General features: G+C 37.1%; 1 protein-coding gene across 1 annotated transcript; it reads right to left on the reverse strand.

Annotated features, from left to right (window-relative positions):
- Window positions 1-13,996: 13,996 nt before the first annotated feature.
- LOC116105516 (probable terpene synthase 6) lies at window positions 13,997-22,897 on the reverse strand. The gene is made up of 4 exons (XM_031391927.1): window positions 22,753-22,897; window positions 16,026-16,186; window positions 14,457-14,705; window positions 13,997-14,287 (listed from the first exon to the last, which is right to left on the reverse strand). The coding sequence occupies exons 1-4, from the start codon at window positions 22,895-22,897 to the stop codon at window positions 13,997-13,999; spliced, it is 846 nt and encodes a 281-aa protein (XP_031247787.1).
- Between the last annotated feature and the right edge of the window lie 164 nt (window positions 22,898-23,061).

Raw genomic sequence — 23,061 nt, forward strand, 5'->3', positions numbered from 1 at the left:
ATCATCAACATATATTGCACATATAGTTGTTGATTTAGGGGAGATTTTAACAAAGATGCATGAATCAGAATGGGTGGAAGCAAACTGATGTGAATAGAAAAATTCTCTGACCTTACTAAACCAAGCTCTAGGAGCTTGTTTTAGTCCATACAACACCTTCTTGAGTTTGCATACATAGCTTGGCTTTTCTGCATCTTCAAATCCTTCAACTTGCTCCATGTATACTTCTTTATCAATCTCTCCATGTAGGAATGCATTTTTCACATCCATTTGGTGGAGTTTCCATCCTTTTGATGCTGCAATGGAGATGATGACACGAATGCTAGCAATTTTTGCTACAGGACTGAATGTCTCATAATAATCTTCACCATAGGTTCGAAAGAACCCTCTTGCCTCCAATCTCGCTTTGTATCTTTCAATTTCGCCATTGGATTTCCGTTTTATCTTGTAAATCCATTTACAAGTGATGGCTCTTTTTCCTTTTTGGAAGTGGCACCAGCTGCCATGTTGCATTCTTAATCAATGCTCTCATCTCTTCTTCCATTGCACTTTGCCACCTTGGATCTTTTACTGCTTCTTTGAAACTTTTTGGTTCATGGGAGTTGATGACCTGCATCATGTACACATAGTGTATGTTTGAAACATAATAATCTGTAAGTCGTTTGGAGGGATACCTTTGGCGTTCAGAATATCGACGTGTGATGGAAATTGGTGATGTTACTACATCTTCATTTTGTTGTGACTCTAAAGCCTCCAATTCAAATTCTTCATTTTCTTCATGAAGTGGAATTTGTGTCTCTGGAACTTCTTCATTTCTTTCATTGTGTGGTGTGAATGATTCTATCTGTTTGTTATGTTCCTCAAATTGTGGATACCATTGAGAATTTTCATCAAATGCAATATCTCAACTTTCACAGATGCGACGCTTAAGAGGATTATAGCAGCGATAGGCTTTTTGTTCTGAAGAGTATCCGAGAAAGATGCACTTCACAGCCTTTTTGTCAAGTTTATCTTATTGTCTAGTTGGAAGTTTGATAAAGGCAATGCTTCCAAACACGCATAAATGTGTCAAGTCGGGCTTATATTGATACAAAAGCTGATATGGCACCTTCTTTCCAACTGTTAATGGCATTCGATTAATCAAGTAGATGACTGTATTCATGGCTTCTGGCCAATAGCATTTTGTCATTTAACATCGCTCGTGCAGCTTCAACTATATGCCGATTCTTTCTCTCTGCAATGCCATTTTGTTGTGGCGTTCCTACACATGTCAATTGCCTTCGAATACCATGCTCTTTCAGAAAAGAACAAAATTCATGTGATGTAAATTCTCCCCTATTGTCAGTTCGTAAATTCTTTATTTTTCTGTTGAATTGATTCTCAACAAAAATTTTAAATTCCTTAAAGAATTTACACACTTTAGACTTAGCATGAAGAAAATAAATCCACGTGTATCGAGAGTATTCATCAGTAAAGGTGACATAGTACCTGTAACCATTAAGTGATTCCACTGGATTAGGACCCCATACATCGTTGTGAAAAACTTCAAGAGGATAGCGCGCTACTACTGTAGAAGATCTAAAAGGGTGTTGAGATGCCTTAGCAAAAGCACATGCATCACAAATATGCTTTTCAACGTAACTAATGGTAAGAATACCAGTTACAAGCTTTTTCATGGACATGTCTTTCAACCGTTGGAGATTGCAATGTCACATTCTTTTGTGCCACAGTATAGTAACATTTGGACTAGAATCCATCTTGGTGGAAGAGAAGTGCAACATAATTAGTGCAAATAGTCGACCAACCTTCTTACCTGTTGCCATAAGAGTCCTATTTCCTTCTTTTAGAATCTCACAACCATTCTCATTGAAGACAACATTGTAGCCTTAATCTACTAGTTGCCCTATAGACATAAGATTTTTACACAATTTTGGGACATACAACATGTTAGTAAAGGGGTAAAAGTGTCATCTATTAATATTGTTGGTTAATATTGTTAAGTTGTTATGTTTCTGTTAAACATTTGTTAAGATGGAACAAGATTAGTTAGAGATTAGTTTTACTCATGTTAACACTATAAAAGTGTACAGTACAACAAAAGAAATAAGAAAAAACAAAAGAAGCATATCAGTTTTACTCTCTCTCGCATCTTTACTTCACTGTCTCTCTTTTTCTTTACTTACTCTACTCAAAGTTTCACATGGTATCAGAGCCACCGACTAGCATAAAAAATGGTTGATCTGACAAATTCTTCTCCTAATTCAGCTAATTCAGCTCACAAAGTACCCACTGGTTCAGTTGATTACGCAAATTCCTCGCCAATGTCCTACTCTACACTTCCAGTAATTTCCCCCAAATTAACTAGGGATAATTATAGATTGTGGAAATCCCAAGTCCTGTTCGCAGTTGGATCTCACGATTTGGAAGAGCACCTCACAGGATTAGTCTCATGCCCAGCTCCGTTTGTCAAGATTCAAGCTAAAAACTTGGAGGGAGCCGTGGAGAAAAGAACTAATCAGGAGTAAAACTAGTGGAAGAAAACCGACAAATTACTTGTAAGCTGGCTTCTTAGCTCAATCTCTGAATCGATGTTTAATGTGGTATCAAAATGTCAATTTTTTGCTGATATGTGGATTACCTTAGAGAAAGAGTTCCTTATTGAGTCAAGAACCAAAACCCTACATGTTGAGAATCTGTTACAAAATACTAAAAAGGACAACCTAAATATTCATGAGTACTTCGTTAGAATGAAAGGATATGCAGAGGTCTTATCTGGTAGTGGAATCTTTGTCACTGATGAGGAGCTTTTGAACTACATTCTTGAAGGATTAAATTCTGAATATGAACCTGCCACAGTGAATATAACTACCAAACTAGAATCCCACTTAGATCCATTAACAATTCAGGAAGCACAAATCATTCTGTAGAAATATGAATTTAGGTTAGAGAAAGCAAATTTAGCCATGAGTGTTGTTATCAACACTGAGTTTAATGGGGGGTCATTGCATCTTGCTAATGTATCTACAAATGAACCTGATAAGAGGTATCAGAATGAATCACAGCCTAAGTTTAATTTTGGAGGACAAACCAGCTCTGAGCAGCCTAGCTTTGGACAGTCTCAAATTCCCAGTCCAGTTTTTCAAACGCATAGCTTCCCACCTCATCCACACATATCTCCACAGTCCATTCCCAACCCTAACCACCTTATTAACCCAAATCACCCTATCAACTCATCAAGTTTTAACCCATCTTACTATCCACAATTTGATGGTGGCCAAGGTAGAGGTAGAGGTTTTGGAAGAAATAGGCTGGTGTGTCAAGTCTGTGGAAAAACTGGACACTTAGCATTACACTGTTATCACCGATTTGATGCTAGTTTTACTGGAGCAAGTAATATGCCAGGCCGAAACCATTTTGCTCAGAACTATCTCAGATCACCGGAGAACTTTCAGCCACAATAGCCACAATTTTATCTTTCACATGTTCCTTACAACCTAGTGCACACAATCCTATGAGTTCACAGCCTGACTTATCCAATTATTCCAGTACTAATTTAGCTGGATTTCCAAACAACTCTCAATCAGCTCCAGTGCAGACTCAATCACCTAAGCACAATCCTCAGAATCAAGCTTTCTTGTCTCAAACACATGTACCTCCTGGTTCTAATCCAGCTACACATTACACTACCACTCCAGCCACAGTTCAAGATGTCTCATGGTACATGGATTCTGGAGTAATAGACCATGTGACCTCTGATGTATCTCAACTCACACTAAACTCAAACTACACTGGCAATGAGTAACTTCAGGTTGGAAATGGTGAGCTTCTTCCTATCTCTCACACTGGTTTTACTTCATTTACATGTCAGTCTAGATCTCTTCATTTGAAAAATGTGTTATATGTGCCTTCCATTACAAAAAACCTATTAAGTATTTCAAAATTCACAAAAGATAATAATGTCATTGTTGAATTTTTTGTTGATCACTGTGTGGTTAAGGACAAGGACTCCAAAGCTATTCTTCTTCAAGGAAAGCTTAAAGCTGGCCTATAACAACTCCAAGCTTCCTCTTCAAACTCAAATCTATCTCTTGGTCAACCTACTTCTTCATCTTCAGCTTTCAATACAACAGCCCAGACTTCAAGTGCATTGCATCTTGAGCAACCTTTACCATTTGTAGATTCACAGTCATGTCAAATTAATGCTGCTAGTTCTTTGTATGATGTCAAACAATCTGCTGATTCAGTTCTTGTTAATGCTAGTTCAGTTTCTGTTAATACTAGTTCAGCTCTATCTAGTCAGTCCAATCTTGTATCTGCTTGTAATGATGCTACTAATACTAATAAAGACAACATTTTTCAATCATTTCCAGTAGAAAAAACCAATTGCATGTTGTGGCACAAACGATTAGGACAACCCAATGCTACTGTCCTTACTAAAGTCATGAATTCCTTGAACATCAATAGCTCAGTTCAAGGTTCTTTAGAATTCTGCACAGCTTGCCAATTTGGAAAACTTCATCAATCTACATTTCCCAGATCAGCTTCTAAAGCTTCTCAACCTTTAGAGTTAGTGCATTCAGACCTTTGGGGACCAGCACCCATTTCCTCTCCTGAAGGCTTTAAATATTACATCCAATTTCTGGATGATTACAATAGATTTACCTGGATTTTTTTCCTTAAAAACTAAGTTTGAAACAAATCTGGTTCTTCAACAGTTTCATAAACTTGTAGAGAGACAGTTCAATAAGCCCTTGAAAAGTGTTCAAATAGATCGGGGAGGTGAGTTTAGAAGTCTAACATCTTACTTTGCTAGTCATGGAATTGTTGTAAGACATCCTTATCCTTATACACATCAACAAAATGGTAGGGTTGAGCGCAAACATAGGCAAATAGTTGAGCAGGGGTTGACCTTACTAGCTCAAGCCAGCATGCCCTTAAAGTATTGGTGGCATGCCTTCCAAACAGCAACCTTTCTCACAAACAGACTACCCACCCCTGTGCTGTCTAATTCCTGCCCTTTTCAAGTTTTATTCAAACGAAATCCAGATTATTCAATCATAAAAATGTTTGGTTGTGCAGTCTATCCATTTATTCGACCCTACAACTCTTATAAATTTGCATTTCATACAACTCAATGCACCTTTATTGTCTTTAGTATGCATCACAAGGGATACAAGTGTATGGATTCAAATGGAAAGATTTATGTCTGTCTAAGTGCTACATTTGATGAATCTACATTCCCTTTTGCTCAAAATTCCCTTTTACCATCACAGAAAAGCCTTCCTCTGTCATCACCGACATGTCTTTCCTATACCTCTTCTCCTGCCTTTATTATTCCCACACCTTTGCCTGCATGTGATCAGCAAAATTTGACTGTGTCATCATTTTGCTCTTTACCAGTAAATGCTAAGTCTGTTTCTACTGACACTAAGTCTGTTGAGCCTTTATCTTGTTCTGATCAGTCTCATGATTCTTCTGTATCTGCTCAGTCTTCTCCTCCTGTTCTAAGTCTCACTGAGTCTCCTCTCTGTTCTGATCAGTCTCTTAGTCCATCTTTTGCCTCACTTTCATTAGATACGAATTCTAAAAATATTCATCTGACAGTAGACCTACCATTTGATTCTCAGTCTTCACCATCACAGCCCTCTCATCCATCTAACTTAGCTGAATCCTTAAAGGGTATAAATCTCACAGTTGACCTTCCTTTTGATTCCCATTCTCTCAACACTCATCATGTTAGGAAACGACCCGGTTGCTCAGCGAAAAAAAAAAAAAAATTTTATACAACCATAGATCGTTCCTTAAAGCCCAAAATCAAGGCACAAATTTTACAGTTTATGTATAATATCAAGAATCTGCAGAAAATAAAATAAATCTAAAGTTTAGATTCATACCCACGTTGGAGGCTCCACCAATATTGTCTCTGAACGTGTTTGCTACCGATCCAAGTATAGGATCGAACCAAGAAGTCCACATGAAGACAACCACCAAGAACCAAGGAGGGATTTGCCAGATCCTCCTTGGCCTTAAGAAATCAAGAAGAAAAGAAGTATTTGATTTTTCAATCAAAAAGGTGAAAGTGGCGTGGGAGAATGTGTATAGGCTGCTGTGTGTGTTTGTTTTAATTGAAACTGAACTAATAAGAAACCCTTCTTTTTTTAATTTCACACACACATTTTCTTTTATAGGCAAACTAAGTTGCCCTATTCCCACATGGAATGGGATTGGGCTCCAACCCAAACACCACATGTTGCCAAACACTACCAATTAGATATTTTAATTTAATTCATCATTATCTCAATTAAAATCAATTAATATTTAATTAACATTTAATAATAATGATGATTTAATTAAATATGCGCGAACACACATTTAACCGTAATTTCACTTATTTAATTTTTTCTAACAAATTAAATAAAAGGCTACGACCTCAGCAAATTTAATTACACTGTAAAATTATCAAAATACCCTTTTGCCTAAAAAGACGAAAACGCCTTTCTTTCTTCTTGGCTTTTAAATTATCTTCTATGTGTGTGACCCATAGGCTCCTCATCATACCGGTAGTGTAACCAAGGGGCGCTGCGTGCACACAATTCTTAGATTTCATTTCTTAATTGTAAAATGTAGATTTTGCGGGTGCGCACACACAATTCTTAGATTTCATTTCTTAATGATAGTCGATTTCATTTGTTTATTGCATTCGATTTTCTCGTTGGATTGGATAATAGATAAACCAGCATGAAGTTTTTTCTTGCTTAGGATGAGCATGCAACAACTACAGGAATTTATTTCGTATAAAAAGGGGCTGGTTAGTATCGCGATTAACACCATTTAATCGTCTTACTAATACACAGACCAAGATTGGCCCCTAGCAAGGCATCATGGCCCCGATAGATTCGGATTCAACAAAGTAGCTACCTGTCAACGATATGGTTACTATACAATTCGATCATTTCATCATACGTTATCTCGACGAGACGAAGGCATAGAAATAGTGTCAACGTTTGGTTACTCTCGATATTATATATTCAGTTTCTGGACCAATGACCCATATTATAATCTGGATAGAGCAACAACTCAATCTCACTGTGGCCACAGTTTTAGTGTCATTGTCATATGCTGAATTGCGCCGTGAGATAACTTCTCTCGTACCCGGGAGTGATGAATCCTCTGTCAATCCACCATAGTCTTGATACACTCCTTGATACAACCAATCACCATCGTACTGACAGCTCTGAATAGAACTGCATTAGGCTAGTGTCAAACTATACCAATCGGTGCATAAGGCGCTTCGGTGATCTCAAGTCTAAGGATCACATGCACCACCATTCGTTAGACGATTTGTTCCATAGACACTGGGGTTACCATCCATATGGAATCCTCTGGTGGGTCTGTCCAGTGAACTTGCTACGGGTATATCCGCCTACAACAAGCACCCATGTGTTGCACCAGGTTGTCACCAAACAACCTTGACAAGTGAGATCAGTCACTGCCTTTCGACAGGGTCGTTCAACACTATGATAGCCTTACTGTATTATCTGTGCCCTTACTTCAGAATAATACTGGGGCTACGGACGTTTCTAGAATGGCCACCATATGTGCGCATAGGGTTCTCACTATCAAGATTTGATACCCTCGTCACGGTTCTACCATTCTAAAGACATATGTCAATACATATTGCAATAATAATGATTTATGCGATATAGAATAAAATGCCTTTTATTATTGATTAATGAACATTATTACAAAGAGTCAATTCTACAATAATTGATTGGCTCTAGGGCATCTACTCTAACACATCGTATGCTCACTAGGTCTAAAACCAAACTCCAAAGTTCCATGTTAGTTTCTTCCACAGGCTCCTCTTCTTCTCTTGATTCCTCTGAACCTACTAGTGTCTATGAAGCTCTCAATCATCCCTCCTAGAAAGCTGCCATGAAAAGTGAGTTTGATGCCCTGTAATCAAACAATACTTGGGAACTTGTCCCTACTGAACCTAACATGACATAGTGGGCTGTAAGTGGGTTTTTTGGGTTAAACAAAACTCAGATGGTTCCATCCAAAGATACAAAGCAAGATTAGTTGCTAAAGGTTTCCAACAAACACCTGGAGTTGGCTATCTTGAAACCTTTAGCCTGATTATTAAATCAGCTACTATTCGAGTTGTGTTGAGCTTAGCTATCACTTATGACTGGGATATTCAGCAGGTGGATATTAACAATTTCTTTTTAAATGGTGAGTTAAGTGAGACAGTCTACATGACCCAACCTATAGGATTTGTTGGTGCTCAAAAACCTCTGCATGTTTGCAAATTAGTTAAAACCTTATATGGGCTAAAACAGGCCCTTAGAGCTTGGTTTTAAAAGTTGAAAACTGTATTTCTTTAATGGGGTTTTGTCTCTTCCGTTGCTGACTCCAGTTTGTTTATTTATAAACACAATGAGTAGACACTTTATGTTGTTGTCTATGTGGATGACATATTAATAACAGGAAGTGATTCTGAGTTGGTGAAAACTATGGTTCAAAAGTTGAATGATGAGTTTGCATTGAAAACCCTAGGATCTCTCAAATATTTTCTAGGTTTTGAAGTCCATAGAACAGCCTCCAGCATTCACATGAGTCAGGAAAAATATGCTCAAGATCTCTTAATCAAGACTGGAATGATGGACTGTAATCAGTGCTCAAACCCTATGGCAGTAAGCAACAAACTCACAGTTGAGGACAGTGAGTGCTTTGATAAACCAGCCCTTTATAGAAGTACAATCGGGGCCTTGCAATACCTGACTTTATCTCAGCCTGACATTGCTTATTCAGTAAACAAGCTAAGTTAGTTTCTCAAGGCCCTTACTCAGCTTCACTGGCAGGCTTGCAAGAGACTCCTTAGATACATCAAAGGAACTATGGATTTTGGTGTTACATTTCAAAAAATCCATAGATTCCACCTAGACTGTTTTACTGATGCTGACTGGGTAGGCTGTATCTATGATAGGAGATCCACAAGTGGCTGCTGTTTATTTCTCGGACCAAATCTACTTCAGTGGAGCTTATGAAAATAGAAGGTTGTAGCTCTATCCTCCATTGAAGCTGAATATCGTGCCCTTACATAAAGAGCCACAGAAATAACCTGGTTTAGAAGTCTCTTTTCTGAAATGGGACTGATTCTTCACACTATAACTATCATTTGGTGTGACAATCAAAGTGCTGGTTCACTAGCCTCTAATCCAGTTTTTCATGCACGAACCAAACACATAGAATTGGATGCTCATTATGTTCGGGAGCAGGTTGCAGCCAATCATCTCAAAGTCCAATATCTGCCCACTGATTATCAAAAGGCTGACATCTTTACTAAAGCATTGTCCACCAGCAGGTTTAAGGTTCTTCGGGACAAACTAACTGTTGTGACTGGTTCTCCCAGCAGTACAGACACTAAATTTGCTAATGGTGGTAACTCATTCATGATGAAATGACAAGATAGTAAGCTTGATGTTCTGCTTAATGTTCCTCTGTTTTTTTTCTAACTAATACTTGATTATGATTGAGGTGAATTAGCTCTATAGGAGTATTGTGATGAATGTTGTTGTATAGTTGTAGTGCATATGTTGCAGATTGTTTACTGTAATGACTGAAGATTGTACTGACCACAGTATCATAGTTGAAGATTGTAACTAAACATGGTTATGACTGATTACAACACAGTGTCTGTTAAATCTGAAGCTACAAGGGGTGATTATGCGTGGTGTTTGTTTTTGTTTATGTGACTTTGAGAAGTGGTTTGTCTCTGTGATTTTGAGAAGTAGTTGTTGATTCAGTTTCTGTTAGAAGTTGGAGCCGAAGAGAGATGATTACGAGAGTTTCTGTCAGAAGATTGGAGCTACATAGAGGTGATTATGAGAGGTGTTTTATTTGGTTCAGTTTTGGTGATTATGAGAAGTGATTTGTTTTGATTCAGTCAAAAGTTGAAGCTATAGAGAAATGATCCATAGTGTGAATTCAGTTTTTTTTTCAAGCTAATTTTAAAGGTGATTTACAGAGAAATGATTCAGAGTAGTAATTCAGAGAAAAGATGAATCATAGAGTTGACCATGATGATAAGCAGGAGTGCTATCAATTTTTCAGCTTAGCTAAGCCAGGGTGCTGTCAACTCTCCCAAGTAATGATTCAGTTCAACCTTTAAGCACGGGTGCTGTCAATTCTCCCAGGTTTAGCTTAAGGGGAGATGTTAGTAAAGGAGTGAAAATGTCTATATCTTCTCCTAGGTCTAGCTTAAGGGAAGATGTTAGTAAAGGGGTAAAAGTGTCATATGTTAATATTGTTGGTTAATATTGTTAAGTTGTTACATTTCTGTTAAACATTTGTTAAGATGGAACAAGATTAGTTAGAGATTAGTTTTACTCATGTTAACACTATAAAAGTGTACAGTACAATAAAAGAAATAAGAAAAAACAAAAGAAGCATATTAGTTTTACTCTCTCTTGCATTTTTACTTCACTTTCTCTCTTTTTCTTTACTTACTCTACTCAAAGTTTCACACAACACATTAGATAAGTGTTGAATGCCTCCATTAGATTTGTGTAATACAATATCTCCCCGCCCTTTGATCTCTAGACGCGTATTATCTCCAGTAATGACTCTAGATGCATCTATGAATGGTTATGTAGAGATGAATATATCTTCCCTTGGGGTCATATGATTTGAGCATGCCAAATCAATAAACCATTGATTGTTAGTAGTGTTCACTCGATCCATTATAACACATAAGGCCTCTTCATTGTTGTCTGCTTTCTTGTCTCCATCATCTTGTTCCTTCATTGAGACTGTGTCAATATGATCATCTACAACATTATAGTTGCTCTCATTATACCAACACTCTCTGGAGTGATCGACCTCTCCCTCGAGACCTTCCTCTATTCCGAAAACTCCTACGAGTAGCAGAGAAAAACGCTTCATTTGACATATCTTGCACTTCATTGTTCGATTCTAGCTTACGTCGTTCAAGCAATGCTTCCTCTTGAAGGAAAAGACTAACGGCTTCTTCCATTGTTGGCTTATTTTTATAAACTAACACTCTCATTGCATCAAATTCAGGCCTTAAGTTTTTTGAAATGATAGAAACTCGAGTGTTATTGTCTTTGCGAACACCTATGGCTTCCAATTGATTGCAAATATCTTTCACCTTACGACCATATTCAGAAATGGTATAGGTTCCTTGTTTGCATGCTCGTAGTTTTGCCTCCAAAGATCATTTTCTTGCTCCGCTTGCATGGGCATGCACTGTGGCAAGCCGATCCCAAGCATCTTTTGCCGATTCTATCTCCCTTACGTGAGTGAGCATGTCTGACCCACATGAAATTTGAATTGCGTGCAAAGCTTTCTCATTATTCTTTCTCCATGCATTTAGTCCAACTCCAATAGGTTTAGCTTCTGACCCATCAATAATGTCCCAAAGTCCCTAGCCCAGCAAATAACTTTTAAGCCAAACCTTCCAATTTTCATAGTTCTTATCTGAGAGAACTTCTGGAACAATTGCACTTGACATTGACATTTCAAATTGGAGTTTGCAATGAAGATACCAATTTCTTTCTATCTCAACTTCACTCCGCTTTGTTGAAACCAAGCTCTGATACCATGTAATAAATTTGGAAGAGATAAAATAGAGAAGAAGTGAATACAGAAAATTGCTTTTTGTTATTCTATTACTGAAATGAATAAACACCAATTTATAGGATTACATTTTACCAGTTTTCCTATAAAGACTCAACAGAAGATAACAAGGTTGATAGATTACTACTCCTAAAAGATCTCAACGGACCTAATTATTCTGGAAACTAATTGATTTATTCAACTTCCTAAGTTCAAGCAATTTTATCTCAACACTATGATCTTTTAATTATATTTGTATATTGTAATTGATATAATTAGAAGATTCCATAGATTGTATCCTCCCTATATAAAGCCTGTAACTCTTACTAAATGAATCAATGAATTGAAAATATACAATTCTTCAATTAAACATAATTCTCTCTACTTTCTTCTACAAGTTCATTTTCCATAATACTTTGTCACTTAATCTCATTTCTATTATTTATGACAATATGGATTTTGCCTGGTGAGCTCCAGTTAAATTGTCCACACTAATAAAATAATATTATATATATAATTATTTTACTTTTTCAGAGGAAAAAACCTTATTATATATAATTATATAATTATGTAAATGCTAAACTAGTGATAAACTTGAACGAGTGTCTTTTGTACGATAGACTAAAGATACACAATAATTTTATACTTACAAAAAAAAAATCTTACAAAGATTTTTATACAAAGTTAGGTGACAAAATATGAATGGAAGAGTGAAACAAAAAGTCAAAAGTATTAAATTCATTTTTTTATTTATTTTTTGTCACATCACTTTGTATAGAGGTCTTTGTAAAATTTTTTTATAAGTGTAGTATTACTCAAAGATATAAGTAATACAATACAGTATAACATTTTTAAATTAATAACATTAGGATAATTTAAATTCTATTAATTAAAAGAGGTATTAATTAATCGATAAATTAATAATTTATAGAACATACATTTAATCAACTAAAAATTCATTATATTTTACCAATTTAATCGATTGAATATAAATTAATCCACTAAATATACATTAAAGCATTAATTTAAATTCATTGTACTTATGTACTTAATTAAATAATGTTCATTGTATATAATACATTCATTGTACTTATTTACTTAATTAAATAATATTCATTGTATATAATTGCGTTAATTTAACTAAATGTATTCAACAAAAAAATATGTGTGCATAATTTAATTGAATTAAATGTATTCATTGTACTTGATATTTTTAATTGTATTAAATGTATTCAATGAATTAGATTAAAAATAATCTTAATACATTATAAACAAATACAACGTCTTATTATATTTCATAATTATAAAGGCTTCCCATCTAAAATTGTTAAAAAATCAATCATGACAGATTTAATAAAATATCATAGTCAATTAGCAAATTATTTATTTATGATATAAATGAGATTATAGAGTTATGTAAGGTTTTCCAGAAAAGTATTATTTTATTAATGATTGAAATTATCAATTTAACCTACTAGCTCAAATCGGACTGTAAAAAATTATTATATAATAGAGGTTATTAATTTATCGAATATTAATTTATAGAGATTATATTGTATAGGGTTAAAGAATATATCCCCCCGAGGTAATATAAAATAACAAAAATCCCCCTTTCGTTAATGTACTACTAGTTGATCATTAAATTTTTCTTGTTCAAAGTTCGTGAATATTACCAAGTTGCCTCTCTACCCTTTTTTTTAACACCTAAACCTTAAAGGCAGGGGTACTTTTGTTATTTCTGAAACCTCAAGGAATTATTTGTTACTTTATCAAACTTTTCGTTAGTGTCATTAATTATAATATAACAAACTTTTATGAAATAGTTGTGCAAATATTATGATATAAGAGATCAATGTATCTGAAATTTAAACATTCAAAACATAACACTTGAATCAATTACATAACTCTACTTCAAATAGTTCTTCTTCCAAGCAACAACAAACACTCAAATATGTTAGACTTTTTACAACATGGTCCTACATTTCTCATATAATTACATTTTGGTCCTTGTTGATGTGGACTGATGTGGTCATACGGTTGTGTCTCTTGAGCAGTTGTCTTTGATGGAAAGACAACTGCATATAAGAAAGAGACTTTACAGGTCCCCATTGATGCAATTTTTTATTTTTAGTTCCAAAACCATCACTCCAAAAATTGCAGTCAGTGAAAGATCTCGTAATTTATAAAGGAGCAAGAAGAACAAACAACAATTGCTATGGCCGGAGGTTTGTCATTTACTTCCGCATATATTCCATGGAGATTTTATATTGAAATTGATTGTATTATCAATGAATATTGGAATATGAATGTGTTTTACAAAATATTGAACTAATACATTATTATGAATAACTCTTAATTAAATAGGAATTGGATGAATGATAAGCTTGGTGATGTAATCTTTCAAAGCCTCTGGGCATGTAACTCCATCTTTTTCCTTGTAGAAAATTTCTATTACGCAAGCACTATTGACAAGAGTAATTAGGACTTTTGATGACACAGTTGTTGGCTTCATGCTCTCCTCATTCAGATCCTTCCATTCATCACTCATAATTCTCTTAAACTTTTCAACTGTTTCCTCTTTCGAGATGTCATATTCCTTCATGCAACACTCCACGGTAGAGGCAACATGTCCCCTCTTTTGCTTATCCTTCAAATATCAATTTATAATTAATTAGATACATACAAATTCAATATATTTATAGTGTCGGAATTAAGTCTAGTTTTAATATATTACTTCTTTAAGCAAGTTCTAGTGAGTTACACGGATTGATATTGCTACAAACAAATTAAAGATTGAAATTTCATATATATAATACCTCGTGAGATACAATATCACACTGGAGAAGGCCGACAATATATGCAACTCTAACAATTTTAGGGTCGCTCTTCAGCCATTCAAACTCTTTAATCCCTGCAGCTCCCATTCTAACAAAATATGCTGCTGCATAGAAGGAAATACTGCCAGCTGGGGCTAACTCACTGTTCAAACGTTCCTCAAGTGGCGGGACAAAGCCTTTATGGAACCATTCAGCCTCAAGAACGGAGACTTTCAGCAGCTCCTTTATCTGAATATTATAAACGAAGTATATAAACAAATAACAAACATATACACATGAGATGGAATACTCATTAAGAGTAAATTTATCTACGCAAATTTTATCTCTAATTTTTCATCCAAAATGATTTCTATCTATGTTACAATGTTTTCATAAAAATAATGTGATGATGTGGTATATACCTAACAGCTAACAAGGCGGTATTATTGCTGTTAATTTGTAATAAAAAAATTTCCATGCTACAGATCGGTAAGTAGTATTAGAAGTGAACCATTATATACTTGGGTCGACAAATCAAGGTAGCAAGACGGCTTTGAAGTGGGACAGGAATATGATGTTTAAATATATTTTTTGTTGCTTACGGTTCTGCTATAAGGGGTTTTGTAAACATGAGAAAGGTGTTGGCTGTTGATGGTTGCTTTCTGACGAGAAAGTATGGAGGTACATTGTTGGTGGCCACTGCATAGGACAGCGAGAATCACACATATCCTATTGCATGGTGTGTGGTTGACTCTGAGAATGACGAGTCGTGGACTTGGTTTTTTCAGCAATTACATATGATAGTGCCTAACAGTGATGAGTTGTTCATAATATCTGATAGGCACAACTTTATAAAGAAGGTGATTGCCACTATTTACCGTCAAACACATCACAGATTCTGTATAAGACACCTTGGTGAGAACATAAAACAAAAGTTTGAGTGTGCTGGCCTCCTTCAGACATACTACATGGTAGCAAAAGCTTATGTGTTGATGAGTTCGAGGAGCACTTCTAGCAAATCCGAATCAAGGATGATAGAGTTGTTAAGTATCTTGAGCATGATGTTGGTTTCGAGCGATGGAGTAGAGCTTACTTTCCTGGAAGAAGGTTTGATGTCATGACCATGAATATAGCGGAGTTCATAAATTCGAAGTTGTTAATAGAAATAGAGTTTCCAATAGTTGCAGTTTTTGATGCAATCCAGAGGACATTGTCACGGTGGTTCCATGAGCGTTGTACGGAGTCAGATAATTTTACTACAACCCTTGTTCTGTCAGCTGAACAATTATTGCGAGAACGTATGGAACTATCAAATGCACTGTTTGCCTATCCTTTTAATGCTCAAGAGTTCACTATGCGCAGCTATGGTCTGGATGCCCTAGGTAACCTTGTTAGTAAAACTTGCAGCTGTAAAGTGCTTGACATTCAACGTTTACCTTGTCCTCATGCACTAGCAGCACTGAAACACCAACGGAAGCCGGATTTTGGTTCAAGAATTTACATGGAACTTTGCTCCCCTCTCTATATGGCAGATCACTAAATGCTAGCTTGTTAAGAAACAATATATACAGTGCCTCCAAAAGAGCAGTGGGTAGTGTCGCCAGAGTTGGCCGACATTATCATCCATCCGCCATTCAAGAAGACAGTAAAGGGGAGAAAACGAGTTAAGCGTATTCCATCAGCCTCTGAGGTTCTCGGGAAGATGAAAAAGTGCTCATTTTGCAAGCAACCTGGCCACAAGAGAAGCAGTTGCCAGAAGTAATCACATGTAAATCCAGAAAATTAGGTTCAAAGAAGGATGAAATTCAGGGAGTTGCGAAGGCCAACCATTGATGAGTTATTGTTTTCAATTATTGATGTTATAAATTTTATTGTTACCTTTAATAAATCATTCTTTATATTTCTTATTACATAGCCTGAATATTTGTTGGTGATTTTAGTTTGGAATTAGGTTGTCAAATTGAGAAGAAAGTATGGAATTAATACGTGTTTGTAATTTTAGTTTGTCAAAATTCAGGAGAAAATCTGGAAAAGTGTATATTGTCCATGATCGCTTAAGCGACTAAGTATGCTTAAGCGACAAAGGGTTTTTCAAACAGGATCGCTTAAGCGATATCACGGATCGCTTAAGCGATCGTGCACCTGGGTAGAATCATATTTGTCCAGGTGCACGATCGCTTAATCGACTAAGACAAAAAGACAAGAATCGCTTAAGCAATATCTCGGATCGCTCAAGCGATCATGCACCTGGGCAGATTTGATTCTGCCAATCACACAATCGCTTAAGCGATCCACGATCGCTTAATCGACCAAGTGAAGAAGAAAAGAATCGTTTAAGCGATATCTACGATCGCTTAAGCGACCTTGTGTAAACGAAGTTCCTTTTAGTATGATGGCTTGATCGACCAACGAAAGATTTTAAAATTTAACAAATACATCTCCACCTACCCAACTTCCTAGATTCTGGCCACCACTGCAGGAATCTTACCGGGAAAGGGCGTTACGATGCATATCGATCAGATCAGGTTGATAGGATGTCGATATGGCCTTTTCCGGCCAGATCGACCACGGATGTGGCTGGAAAATGCCAGATCTGGTCGTCAACGGATGGAAAAGTCGACATCTAGCCGTCTGCGATAGCCAAATATATGACCATTGTTTTCGGTCAACGATGCCCAAGATTTGGCCGTCGTTGACCGTCAATGTCTGCCATTTCTTTGAAAGTCGATGACGGCCAAATGTGGCATTTTCCAGCCAAATCCACAGTGAAAATGTCACATCTATGAATTACTGACCATTTTTGGTCGTTTGTAGTTGTCGGTGGTGCCGGAATTTGGGGAGTTGGGTGGGTGGGGGTGTTTTTGTTACTTTTTAAACTTTTTTAGGCGGTATTAATGAAATTAATTTAGTTAATGGGTCTAAAATTTATTAAAAAAATACTAATATTTCCTAAATAATTAAACAAAGAAATATTATGAGAATAGGATTTATAATATTTATAGGAATATTCAACCAAACACACCCTTTATGTTCTGAACAAAGAAGAATCGTAAACATTCTACTCCTTATATGTTTTATACTGACATAAAAGAACTATATGTTTAATATAAATATAATAACGGTCTTGGTCCACTGAACGAATCGTAAACCCCATATGTTTAGCATAGACGTAAACATTCTACACCTTATATGTTTTATACTGACGTAAAATAACTATATGTTTAATATAAATATAATAACGGTCATAGTCCACTGAACGAATTGTAACCCTATATGTTTAGCATAGACGTAAACATTCTACACCTTATATGTTTCATACTGACGTAAAAGAACTATATGTTTAATATAAATATAATAATGGTCATAGTTCACTGAACGAATCGTAAACCCTATATGTTTAGCATAGCGTTAATCGCTAAACCGATGCTCTGAAATAGAATAAATAATATCCAAATACATAGGAACACTTAAGCGATCCTCTGTATTTACACAGTCGGTTAAGAGATCCATCTGTATCGCTTAAGCGATTCTTTGCTTTTACTGCTGGTCGCTTAAGCGATTCTTTGCTTTTACTGCTGGTCGCTTAAGCGATCGGTAATCGCTTAAGTGATCTAGCTTGCGGCAGATGCCCAGATCGAAAATCGCTTAAGCTATCCATTTGTATCGCTTAAGAGATTTTCGTAAAAGACTCTTGATCGCTTAAGGGATTTGAGATCGCTTAAGCGATCTTGGCCAAGGCAGAATGAATCTGCCCAGATCTATGATCGCTTAAGCGATCCATTTGTATCGCTTAAGCGATTTTTTAAAAGACTCTTGGTCACTTAAGCAATCTTGGTCGAGGTTGAATGAATATCTGCCTAGATCTATGATCGCTTAAGCGATTCTTCCTAAACGAGTCTCTGTCGCTTAAGCAATTTAGGATCGCTTAAGTGATCTTTGTCAAGGCAGAATGAACATCTGTCTAGATTGGTAATAACTTAAGTGATCTGATGTATTGCTTAAGCGATGCTTCGTAATAGACTCTTGGTCGCTTAAGCGATTTGAGATCACTTAAGCGATCATATCTGGAAAAGTCTTGGTCATTTGGAAAACATTTGTACATCACTCATTTCCCTCCCAAATCCAAAAAGAATTTGTATCAATCTTATTTATCACAAATCAAAATATAAGAGACATCAATGTAATCAAAACACAAAATAAAAAATAGGCATGGGATGCGGCAAATATCGAAATATATGGACAAGCTAACCATTAGCCCCAACTGTGGTGAATTAAATAATCATACTAGTACATCACACGTTGTAGTGATACACAAAATGAAACAAAACGCTAAACAACCATTATCCAACTTGGGTGAAGCAAATGATCACACCATACATAGTAAATTCAAACTGCTAATGAGATATCTTATATGGACAAAAAAAAAAAAAAAAAATATCTCCCAAATGTTAGATCCAATTCTTTACAATGATTCTACAGGCACAAGGCTTTTGGCTGCCGCAAGAAGAGTCACAGCACAAGAATTTCCTATACACTGCCTTTAATTTACTTTTTGATGGCAAAGAGTTTAATGTCACTAACACCTTTGCACAATCCCTTTATTGCAGATGCCTCCTCCTACCAACCAGCCTTTGAGAAGTTTTCGAATTCTGTTTGCCAGCAACCTCTCTGAGATCATTGTTTTGTACCATGCCTTCCCAGCGGCCTTTATTGTAGATGCCTCATCTCCTCTTGCCAACCAACCTTTGAGAAGTTTCCTCTCATTGTTTGCCAGGAACCTGCAGACACGTCAACTTTTGTAAATAAAAAAAAAAACCACGTAAAAAAGTTACAAAGTGGGTAGGTGAGAAGTTCACTCAGTCCGTGTCTTTCGGTAAAGCTCCATATAAGCATGACACCTGCAGCATCAGCACCACAACCCAAGTATCAACATGAACATCACATAAACTACAAAATTCAAAGTCCAACTTTCATACCTTTTTATTAGGTTTTGCTCACTCAAAATGGATCCATCTGCCCATGGAAGCAGTCGACAACCCAGCCCTCCCGACAGTCTCTCATTGTTTCGTCATTCAACCCATCCATCGGGGTGTTGGTCATGTCGAACTCAATAAATTTCTGGGCATATGCCCCACATTCAACACTACTATAAGAAGAAGACATTAGCATCAGAATAAACTTATAGAACAATTGTATCTTGTAAGTTAGTTTTATATAAAAGTTACCTTGGCTCATTTATTGGGCCGATAGAGCGCTTGATTGGCCACTTTCTGGTTAGTATTTGATCACCCAAGTGCCCAAACATCCTGCTGTCACGCAACAGCCGTGGGAACAACCTGGACAATGGCTCTAACTCGACCTCTAACTGCTTGTCTCGACAAATAGTGGGGTTAGAGTCAAGGATCCTCAGCAACCCCTCCTCTAGATGGGCAACGACTACTATCCAGTGCATCTTCTTGACGAGGATGATGCAGTACATTCTTTTAACAAAGGTCCAACCGTGGCCATTTTTGGGCCGATCCCCCCGTATATACTGCATAATTCTGTCATCAAAATGAAAATCATCAGGGATGTAATCCAACTGTACTCAGGCCAATCTTTTTCGCTTCGGTCCTTTTGCTGCACCACTTGCAACAACATTTTTAATTAAAGTGCGATATGCCGAAACAAGTGTTTGGCCAAAGGCCACATCGGTGATGGCATAGTTGGGATACAATAGATCACCATCAGTAGTCTATCGTAGCCTCATCAATGCCAATATCTCATCGATGTACTACATCAAATAAAAACAACAAGATAAGTATGGAAAACATAGGCAAAAATAAGGAAAATTAAGCAAAAATAACTCACCGAGTCCTCAAGCCACATGCCCATCGTCAAGAACTTCCTAAACCATTCCAGGGGATAATCCCCTGTCTTACACTTTATATGGCCATTACTTCCTGATCCATTGTAATAGGCATAGAAGAGTTTTTTCTTTTCCTCTATTGGCCTATACAAATCGACATTTAAGTCCAATTTCCCTTGCCCACTTCCTCCCCCTTCCTCCATTTTTACATCCTCGCTTCCTTCACCTCCCACCTCGCCCTCCTCCATTATCACCGACCCACTTCCTCCACCAACCTCCTCTATTTTTGGTTCTTCCTCCATTTGTTTCTTAATTTTCTTCTTCTTTACATGTGTCACTACCATGTAAGGTGATTTCACAAACTTGCTCTTTCAGCTCTCTCTTTTCAAGCCAGTTTGCACTTCAACCGCCTTTAATTCTCCACCAACCTCCTTCTCCATTGTACCAACTTCCTCTTCCACTGTACCAACTTTCTCTCCCAGCTTATCCATTTTCTCCTCCACCCTTTTCATGCACTCTTCCATCTTGTCAAACCTTGCATAAATGGCTATTATAAAACTCTTAAACAAGCCGTTTATAAGGTCAACAACCTCATTCTTCCTCCCTCTTCTCCTCCTCCTCCTCATCCTCATCTTCATCTTCGGGCCTCCCGCCAATTGGAGCTTTATAATCTTCCTCGGCATCAATGACGTTGTCAAGCAATGGCCCTACAACTGCCGTCACATGCATGACCCCTTTTAGGTCATGCATCAGGCGGTCTATCCGTTCATCCCTTCCATCATCCATTGCTTTGAAAGATGTGACATAGTCCTCTTCTGCTTCATCCCCAGTAGCGGTGAGAAAGAGACGGACGACTCCCTACAATAAGAAACAAAATTAATGAAATTGAAGCAAAATTAAAAAGCAACTGCATATTCAAAAGCATAATCCTTTAATCTTACCTCAGTCGTTTGAATCTCAATCTCTATTTGGCTGTAATCTGAATGGTTACACTTCTGAACATGCCACCATAACATCCTAGGAAATTGCTATTGCACATCCAAACTGTTACTTCCTCCCCCTCTCCCCCCCACCCCCTAGCGAAGATAGGGATGGCCTCGTACATCCAAGCCTATATTGTAAAAAAACAGTCCATATCATAATTCAAACACATATATTATAAAAAATATAATAGAGAGCTATTAATATTTACCTGCATGGCCCATGGGAAGCCAAACAAATTATACGTGCTTGGTTTAGTCTTCCCGCCCCATTCGGCATGCTTTAACGCCATGTCTAGTTTTTTCAGGCTCTTGATGGTTCGCTCAAATGATATCCATCCCCACGGATAAGAATTAAAGAACTCCAAGTCGCTTGCAAACAACAACCAATCTTTCTCAACAGCTTTTGTTGAGTCACCAGCCAATAAGATAGAATGTAAAAACACTAGCAAGCACACTTTTATCTTCTCTCCATTATTAAACCGAACTGTTTCTAGCCTCTCCTCCAAAACATGTCCTGTAATAGACTTTGCCCCCTGCAAAACCTTCTAACAAAACCTTATGCCTCCCGGACTATCCTTATTGTGTCTGCCTCCGCCTTATTTGGCACTTCCCCGCATCCTAAGCTCGTCACTAAGGCATACTCCATCATCCCAAACCGTAGTGGCTTTCCGTCCACCACGAACCGCATTTCATTTTTTTTGTTGCATTTTACTGAGTGTATCAACATGTAATGCACTCCCTGCCCCTAAAATGCCTTTTTCCAATTTGTTCCCATTCTTAAAACTTGACCGAAACAAGTGCGACCGAAATCTCTTTCACCACGTCTCATTCTAGCTAAAATGACCCTTATTCTGTCAAAAACATCCCAACTCGACCTCACCGTCACCCTTGTAAGGAAGTAGGGTACCTTCTCACTTATAGGCTCTAACTCGTAGTCTCTACAGTTTACGGTCCGCACAATCTACACAATCGATATAAACGAAATGTCAGCAACAAAAATAAACCAAAATAACTAATAAACAAAATATCAGCAACAAAAAATTACTATTGTAGTCACTTAAACGATTTCAGATTGCTTAAGAGATCTTACTCTGCCTCGTGCAAGATCGCTTAAGCGATCTGAAATCGCTTAAGTGACCAAGAGTAAACTGAGAATCTCTTAAGCGATACAAAAGATCACTTATTATATGTGATTCTGCCTCGACAAGATTGCTTAAGCGATCTAAAATTGCTTAAGCGACCAAGAGTAAACACTTATGATCGCTTAAGCGATCATGAGTGCGATCATGAGTAAAACAGATTAATCGTTTAAGTGATACAAATGATCGCTTAAGCGACAAAACAAGCAATATTCCCAAACAATGTACCCTTTCTTCGCCGGCCTCCTCCTCGTCGCCTGAATCCTCGGACAACTCCTCTTGGCTTGAATGCTCGCTGGAATCCTCCTCTTAGCCTGAATTCTAGCCGAAATCCTCCTCCTGGCCTAAATTCTTGCTTGACTCCTCGTCTTCAGAACCATTTGCTGGTTCTTCCCTCTGTTCTTGTGCGGCCGGCATCTCCTCTGCATGTGTACCACCTTCACTGATCGGATGATCCACCGGAGCAGCCATTGAATTGCTTGCGCACCGGAATCTAGGATTCGAAGTGGCGTTGGGTTTTCCTCCTCATTGTGAGTGTCAGCCAGGGTTTTGGATTGAATTTGGTGTCAAATTTTGCAGTTTTGATCGGAAATATGGACTGTATCGCTGAAAATCGTACAGATTCTGTTTAGGGT

This window comes from Pistacia vera, unplaced genomic scaffold (assembly GCF_008641045.1).
Source record: "Pistacia vera cultivar Batoury unplaced genomic scaffold, PisVer_v2 Contig50, whole genome shotgun sequence".
NCBI classification, from domain to species: Eukaryota; Viridiplantae; Streptophyta; class Magnoliopsida; order Sapindales; family Anacardiaceae; genus Pistacia; species Pistacia vera.

Coding starts and splice junctions, on each gene's coding strand:
- LOC116105516 (XM_031391927.1), bottom strand. CDS start 22,897: ATGGCTGCTCCGGTGGATCATCCGATCAGTGAAGGTGGTACACATGCA. Junction 16,187..22,752: donor AGGCCAGGAGGAGGATTTCG/GCTAGAATTCAG, acceptor TCTTGTGGCCAG/GTTGCTTGCAAAATGAGCAC. Junction 14,288..14,456: donor GTGATATTGTATCTCACGAG/GTATTATATATA, acceptor TGATATTTGAAG/GATAAGCAAAAGAGGGGACA.